At 41.3% G+C, this 8,284-nt stretch overlaps 1 protein-coding gene across 2 annotated transcripts; it reads left to right on the top strand.

The window, feature by feature from the left end:
• Window positions 1–215: 215 nt before the first annotated feature.
• On the top strand, window positions 216–5,681 carry nr2f2 (nuclear receptor subfamily 2, group F, member 2). 2 transcript variants are annotated; one of them, XM_010784869.1, is made up of 3 exons: window positions 216–1,414; window positions 2,326–2,853; window positions 4,838–5,681. In XM_010784869.1, exons 1-3 carry the CDS (start codon window positions 973–975, stop codon window positions 5,110–5,112), a joined length of 1,245 nt encoding a protein of 414 aa, XP_010783171.1. In that variant the 5' UTR covers window positions 216–972; the 3' UTR covers window positions 5,113–5,681. The 2 variants fall into 2 exon arrangements, with proteins under 2 accessions (XP_010783171.1, XP_010783170.1); XM_010784868.1 differs by having other exon boundaries at window positions 2,308–2,853.
• The last annotated feature ends 2,603 nt before the right edge of the window (window positions 5,682–8,284 follow it).

Below are 8,284 nucleotides of genomic sequence, written 5' to 3'. Positions count from 1 at the left end.
TAGGACCAAGCGGCCCTCTCGACCTCCATGCTGGCTCTGGCAAGGTACCAAGTAGCACAAGTGCCGACTAGCCAATGGGGTTGAGGGGGAGGTCCCTAAACTCTGACCAGTCAAACACACTCTCCTTCCTTATATGGCAGCAGATCTCCATGGTAACGTGTGCTAAGTTGCAGCAGTCGTGTCAAAGTTCACTATATAGAGAGCTCAGTGAGCTGATCAGAGAGAAAGCATTCTGCCAGCCCGGCTCCTACCAATCGCAAATCACTTCCTAACCTCCGCCTTTTTAACATATTTGATCACTTTGATTCTCTACTCCTTTTTCCTATTATTTTTCACTGCACGAAGGAGGTTTGTAGGTTGTGATCTTTGTTTTTGTGGTTTTTGTTTTTTAGTGCTTTCAGCATTTTTTGGGAAGAGTTGTCTTCACCGTCCAGACTCTCCAAAAACATTGGCTTCTGCTGCGCGCATTCTGGCGCTACCTCTCAACAAGAAAAGGAAGAAGACGCATTTTTTTTTACCCAGTTGGTGATTTCCTTCAAGACTTGTGCTGGAACTTGATAGTAGCTGCTTCAGTGTGCTCACTATTGTTTTTGCTGCTGCAGACACGGTCCTACCCACCAGCTGCTCCATCATTCTCTGAATAGTCCATGCTATCGGTTGAACATTTTAATATTTAGCCTACATTTCCCATTGATGGGTGTACTGGATGGCTGACTGTAAGCGCCCCTGGACTTGGCCTTTAAGCGCAAGGCAGCGACTCAGCTCGCCATCGCATCAGTTTTGAAAACGTGCTTCGCGACGTCTCCAACAGCAATAAATCGACAGTTTTCGGGAGATTTTGACTGGATTCAACGTAGGTTAGATTTGACATTGTGTGTCCTGTTAGTCACAGTTTATCGCGTTTCCTTGAGACATTATTCACCGCGACACCAAAACGGCAGACAAAAAGTTTCTTTACGTTGACTGATAGATATGGCAATGGTAGTGTGGAGAGGCTCCCAGGACGATGTGGCTGACACCCAAGGCACCCTTTCCTCGCAAACCCAAGGAGGACTATCCCTTCCCACCCCTCAACCAGGCCAGTTAAATCTGTCCTCTCAGGTCGCCCCTCCGACCACTCAGATTCCGGTCCAAGGACCCCCGAACAACACACAGTCCACGCCGACGAACCAGACGACGGAGAAGCAGCAGCCACAGCACATCGAGTGTGTGGTGTGTGGGGATAAATCCAGTGGCAAACACTATGGCCAGTTTACTTGCGAGGGGTGCAAAAGCTTCTTCAAACGGAGCGTAAGACGGAACCTCACTTACACATGCCGTGCCAACAGGAATTGTCCAATCGACCAACACCACCGCAATCAGTGCCAGTACTGCCGCCTCAAAAAATGCCTGAAAGTCGGCATGAGACGGGAAGGTATTGGGACTTTATGTTTCTGATTTATATGCGTGCGTGTGTGTAAGTGTGCTTGTGCTTTTCTCGACATGAAACCATGTAATGTTGCCCCCGTAGCATGTTCTCTCCCCCGACTCTTCCCTCCCAGGCTGTGCGGCAGCAGCTCGCCATGGAGCGGCTCTCTGCTGTGCTGGAGCCGGGGCTCGCCGGGTCTTCGTTTAGCCGCTCTATTATTGTATCCAGCTCCAGCGCATTATAGCCTTGCATTTCACAAATGCGATCCGACCCCTGGCCGGGTTAGGGCTATCGAATATATATTTAGACAAAGCGTAGACATACATCTGTACTGAATAGATGAAACAATATCCTTCTGCGCTATTATGGCGAGTACCGAATTAAGAGATAGCGTGTTCCGGCTACATCTCTCCCGCATGTCTTGAATCGTGCACACAAAGCCTCCGTTTAACCTTAAGAATTTATTTGAATATATGTCGAATATAGGCCTGCATTTTATGGCAAAACAAGATGAATTGCTAAGTAGGTTAAGGGTTAAACATGCAAGGTCTCCCTTGCCCTCTTTGTGTTCCTTTACAGCCAGCTCATGTTGCTGTTGCCGAATAACATAATTTTAAAGATAGACATATCCATATGTGTAAAACGTGTTCTAAAGCGTGTGATTCACAATGATATGTCTCACTACAGCTTCATTATCTATGCGACCTTTTAAAACTCCTATGCAATAACACAATGTGTGTATGAGTGTTGTGATATTGTAGGCTACATCAAACATGCTGTGTGAAATGTATTTTGTTGATGCTTATTCTTGATTCAGCCATAAATGTATAATATTTGAAAGGTATGCCTATGATGATATAGTGTGATGATTTGTAGAATTCAGGCTTCAATATCTGTAGTTTCTCTTTTTACTGCAGCGGTGCAAAGGGGACGGGTGCCACCCACACAGCCTCACCACGGTCAGTTCGCCTTGACAAATGGAGACCCACTGCACTGCCATTCCTACTTATCCGGATATATCTCTCTTCTGTTGAGAGCGGAGCCCTACCCGACGTCCCGGTATGGCAGTCAGTGCATGCAGCCCAACAACATCATGGGCATCGAGAACATTTGTGAACTAGCAGCCAGGATGCTCTTCAGCGCCGTGGAGTGGGCCAGGAATATTCCCTTCTTTCCAGACCTTCAGATCACAGACCAGGTGGCTCTGCTGAGGCTGACGTGGAGTGAGTTATTTGTGCTGAACGCCGCGCAGTGCTCCATGCCCCTGCATGTGGCTCCTCTCCTGGCGGCGGCTGGCCTTCACGCCTCCCCCATGTCTGCGGACAGAGTGGTGGCCTTTATGGACCACATTAGGATCTTCCAGGAACAAGTGGAGAAGCTCAAAGCTTTGCACGTTGACTCTGCTGAATATAGTTGCTTAAAGGCAATTGTGCTCTTCACCACAGGTAAGACAATAGACTGGCACACTCCAATTTAAGTCTGTGTGAATGTCACTAACATGCTCACTGACATCAGCTAAATCAACGCTGACCTAAATATACCCACACTGACTATAGAGGTGGTTGTTTGTCTTAGATAAACATCCTGCTTAAATGTACACATGTGCTGCCTTCATGGTCAAAGACTTTTGAATATAGAATTCAGGCTCCTAAATTATAATAATTAACTGATTAATAAACTGATGTATTAGACACAAACACAGAAATATAGGCTACTGGAAATTGTACAAGCATTTTTGTTAAATTAAATTAACAACAAAACAGAGGAGAATGACTGAAATATTAGAGGATAATCTTGAGTTAAATAACACCGGTAACTTCACCATAATTACTTTAAGCATCATAAAATCTAGCTATTAACACTTTTTGCAAAACCAATAGCTTGCAGATGAATTGCTACACTTTGACTTTATTTTTATTTTTCCGCCATTTATCAATGTGTGTATACCCCACGTCTTGTTTGTAGGGAATGACAGATATAAATGATGTCAGGCTCCGAGGGGGAGGGGAATAGAAAAAGAAAGACAAGCCTAATGTCCCATTTGCACACAGTAAAAGCAAAGCGCAGGTTTCAACGCTCTCGTGTCATTTAGGGGACATGCATGTCCGAGGAAAAACATGTAGAAGCCATGCAAACCCTGTAATTGCAAATATGTCAGATTGTAACAATATTGTGTGATATTAAGCAGTGACAGGAGGGGCGGCTTTCATTTTTATTTTGCAGAACATTTGTTCTTCCTCGATTCAAGGCGTCTTTGGACTTGCTCCAGAACTAGGTCATGGACCCAAACTTCCCAGCTATTTTGTTACATTACCTCCACCATTAAAGAGGGAAATAAAAAAATCCGTGTGAAAGAGATTTACAGGGTTTCACCATAGAGTGAGTGCACGTCTTTGAAATGATATCATACCTGCAAGCCATCAGCCTCTGTATTTCATTTAGCCCACCATTGTTCTCGTGATGGTTTGTAAACCTATTCCAAAAAATCACATCTCATGTCATTTCATTTTTATTATTAAGCCCTGATGGCTTAATTGGTCTGATCCATGCCTGAGACCGGAGGCTTGTGTTGTAGCTTGAATGACACGCATTTGCTACTTTGGTGGTTGTTGTCATGCATAAAGTTTACAAAGTTAACCAATGCGCGTACAAGCCTTTTTTGGCACATAATCATCAGCCGCCCACATGCAGCAGCAAAGATAGTGATTATGCGTCTCTGGTGGTATAGTATGACGGCAACTCCGTAGGCTATGGGCCCCTTTTTCCAAGCTAAATCTCTGCTCACTAAAGGTCAGTAGGTCTCCCTGTCTTTCCCTCTCTCCCCCCTCCTCCTCTCCTCCTCGCTCTGCCTCTGACAGCGAAACACAGGCTCATCTAAAACGCAGTCTTTAGCTATGAATATGCTTAATTATTTAGCTCACTTTTAAGTGGCTTTATCGAGGGAAATGACCGAGGTATGGTAGCGATAAAAGGAGGAGCAGAGAAGTAAGATAGTGGCGGAGCAAAATTCGACATTACGAGCTTTTAAAACATAGCACATAGTTTAAGTTCAGTTAAAAAAAAAATCTATATATGCAGGCCTATCTATTTAAAAAAATAAATATTATAAAATAGTGTAATCAATAAAAATCTGTTCGCAGTGCGTAATTATTTGTGCCTTGATACAAATTCGCCAAGCGTAATGTTTTAACTATAACAATTATTAGATTAAAAACCTATTTGCAGTAGGAACGAGAACAGTCCTCTAAACAAATACCCTGAACTTTTACATATAGAGGGATAAAATAATTTCCTAAAAATGTTTTTTTCTTCTAAATGTGACAGGCTATCAATTTCCGCCTGTATATCCCCACAGTGAGGGAAAGCTCCTCGTGAGAGAAACACTTTAGGTCACACTTTATTAATGTTTATTTGCTTTCCCCCTCCCAGATGCTTGTGGCCTCTCAGATGTGGCCCATGTGGAAAGTTTGCAGGAGAAGTCCCAGTGCGCCCTGGAGGAATATGTCCGGAGCCAGTACCCCAACCAGCCCACACGGTTTGGGAAGTTGTTACTCCGCTTGCCTTCCCTCCGCACAGTCTCTTCCTCGGTCATAGAACAATTATTTTTCGTCCGATTGGTAGGTAAAACCCCAATTGAAACTCTCATCAGGGATATGTTGCTTTCGGGGAGCAGTTTTAACTGGCCTTACATGTCAATTCAGTAAACCAAGAAGGAGACGAACAAACAAAAGGTGGGGTTGGGGGGGCTGCGAGACTACAATGATTATAGCTGCTTTTGTGGAAGGAATAAAAAACCAACCGGCTGTTACACGGGGCTGGCTTTCATGAAGAAAGACATTGACGTAAATGACTGTGAATTCCCCCCTACTCCAAAAAAATTGAGACATCCACTGAACTTTCAAAATGGCAGATACAAGCTCCCAGTGTTCATGCAGAACAACCTGCTTCGATTCATTTTTTCAATGAAAGAAGAAAATGAGAAAAAAAAGGGAAAGGGATTTTGTTTATCCTTATAAGGAAAATTAAGTATTAAGTGCATTTAAAAATGATAATTTGGGTAAAAAGAAGAAAAAAAACAGGAGAAAGGGAAAATACGAAAACGTGAATTTCCTTTTCTCAAATGACTTGTCCTGTGTCCATGTATAGCTGTGTTTTGTACTTTCTTTGTTCCTCCTTTCTGGTTTCAAACCGGCCTATGTGATTTCTGTAGTACAGGTGGTGTTATTTTCTAAGACAATGATTTATTTTGAAAAGGTGTACAAAAAAAAGTTCTAAAAAGAATTAAAACCACAGCAATAGGAGTTTAGGCTTATAATCTAGGCGTAATGCTGCAAGCGCACTTATATTCTAAGGATGACCAATACCATCTTGGAAAAGGGAGTTTCTTTGGACTTTATGTTCAACTTTATGACCCAGCGAAAACATTTTGCCCTTTATTAATATGAAGTTACAGGATCCACTTTGTTTTCCAAATTATTTGCTAAAAAGTCTTCCCCAATTCATCCAACTTTGAATATTTGGCATCAGTTCCCCAATTGGATTCAATAAAAAAAGATCCTACAAGTTGCCTATCCTGCTGTTAAAGAGGTATTAAGACAGGTGGCTCTAAATGCGTTATATTTGCATTTAAGGCTGTTTGCAGTGGTTTCAAACTGCACTGAAAGCATACCTGACTTGTTTAAAAAAATTGGAGAGGTCAAGGGGTCATAAAAGTTTGAAGCCTAGCCAGAGTAGTGTTTAATAGCAGTATTATTAAAGCGTCCCTGAAATGTCACCCTTTATTCACTTCAAGCATTAAGTGCCTGACAAGCATGATGTGATTTCTTATCAAAATGTTGTTAGAGTAAGCCTACAGCATTTTTGGGGGAACTCAATTAGATTTGAAACTTCAGTCGTGTATTTCACTTGAAAAACACTGATTAGAGGCAGTATTCTTGTAAATATAGGTCAATTCATTTCAACAACTTTTTCCTTTATACAAAGTATATGTGATTAAGAAAAATCTGTGGTTGCCATTTTTTTTTCTCGGTAATACAACGTTTTCAAAATTGAGTGGCAGACTTAGCTAGTAGCACTGAAAGTTATGTTTTTAATGTATATACATATTACTACAAATGTTTTCTTTTTCATGTATATTTAGACTGTGAATGCATGGCCACAGGTCGCTAACCTATTTTACCTTTGATATATAAATGTAAATGTTTTCTCTCTCTTTTTTGACTGTATAGATATAATCTGTGCATTCAGTACACTAGCCCTTGTATTTAAAGAAACAAAAAAGAAAAGAAACGACGTTCATTATTAGGCTACAGACTTAAACAGGGTGAGCAGGTTTGAGAAAAAGGAGTCAATATTTTAACTTTAGTGTTATTGCTCCTTTGGTCTTTGACAGGTGCCGTGGTGTGCGTGAGCGTGTGTGCGCGAGAGCGTGTGCGTGCGTGTGTGTATTTGGAAGCTAGCAATTTTGTCCTTGTTTTGATGGCTTTTCTTCAACACACACAAAAAACACCATGTTGTGGTTGAATTAAAAAGGATCACTGATTGAACACTGATCTTTGGCTGTTCGTGGCCACATATGGACCAGAGAATGATACATGATTGTAATTATGAACAGTTTAAACTGACCCACGTTTTTATATAAATATATAAAAATATATGACTGCAGGGTATTGATAACGTATAGATACTTTTTTTATGATTATTATTATTATTAATTGCAAGTGATATATGTGAGTGTGTGTGAAAGTTTATAGTTGAACACAATTCTTGTTTGTTTGTGTTAGCTTATTGTAAACAAGCATTCTGCTGTAAATTTGTTCTTGGTATTAAATTATAATTTATGAATTTGAAAACTCAAGTATTTCCATGTTTTTTTTACTTCCCCAACGCAAGTGTGAACTTGTCCTTGTGTGTGCGTGTGTGCGTGTGTGCGTGTGTTTATGTGCGTGTGGTGTGTGGTCGGCTGGAGGGGGGTGTGTGTGGAGTCAATTTGCTGTGGCAGGATGTTCCCCTTTTGCCCTATGAAAGTGATTAATGAATTACAAAATAATTAATCAATCAGCCAACAGGCTCGCTCAACGCCTTCACTTTTTGCTACAAGTTTCCGAATATTTTCTATAAAAATACCGATCAGTAATTTGGCAAAAATGCTTTGGAAATAATGAATTTAAGGCGGATGTCAGTCACACTTGAGAAATGGTATACAACAGTTGTAATAAGGCTCCCTGCCTCAACAGATAATAACATTTCATAACAGTATGCTCCCCCCCCCCCTCAGTGGGAAATACCCAACTCGCCTTATTTGCGTTTCACCTTTGGACGCTCACATCAATATTAATGGCATGCATTTATACAGTATACATATTAGCATCCAAATAATATAAGTTAGGCTATATCGATAGAGAAAAAAAACTGAAAATCCAAATGTTCTCATGACAAAAACGACTCTTATTATTGTCTACATTATTCATTTCCAACTGCACTGAGCTTCATTAACATCCACACTATACGAAAAAAAACAATAGAAAAAAATTCAGAGGAAAAAAATATGAATAGCCCAAAAGTGAAATGATGGTTAAAATGTCAATCATAGGCTTAGCTGTTGTGATGTTGTAGGCTAGACCTTTGGCCTATCATTAATTACCAGTAGTATTGGTTTATTTGAGAGTTAGGCCTGAAATAGAATTATCCTTGTTGCATGGAGGCTTAATCAGGATGGGTGCACGCCAACTTCACCACGGTTTCTGCTGCTGTGTGTGTGTGTGTGTGTGTGTGTGTGTGTGTGTGTGTGTGTGTGTGTGTGTGTGTGTGTGTGTGTGTGTGTGTGTGTGTGTGTGTGTGTGTGTGTGTGTGTGTGTGTGTGTGTGTGGGTGTGTG

Source organism: Notothenia coriiceps, unplaced genomic scaffold, assembly GCF_000735185.1.
Source record: "Notothenia coriiceps isolate Sejong01 unplaced genomic scaffold, NC01 NC01_scaffold00026612, whole genome shotgun sequence".
NCBI classification, from domain to species: Eukaryota; Metazoa; Chordata; class Actinopteri; order Perciformes; family Nototheniidae; genus Notothenia; species Notothenia coriiceps.
The sequence above is the reverse complement of the archived record's forward strand: the minus strand, read 5'-3'. Positions and strand labels throughout refer to the sequence as shown.

What these genes read in the sequence shown, in the direction of transcription:
- nr2f2 (XM_010784868.1), top strand. Translation starts at nt 973, where the DNA reads ATGGCAATGGTAGTGTGGAGAGGCTCCCAGGACGATGTGGCTGACACC. An exon ending in AGTCGGCATGAGACGGGAAG is followed by an intron (nt 1,415 to 2,307) that starts GTATTGGGACTT and finishes CAATATCTGTAG; the next exon opens with TTTCTCTTTTTACTGCAGCG. An exon ending in AATTGTGCTCTTCACCACAG is followed by an intron (nt 2,854 to 4,837) that starts GTAAGACAATAG and finishes TCCCCCTCCCAG; the next exon opens with ATGCTTGTGGCCTCTCAGAT.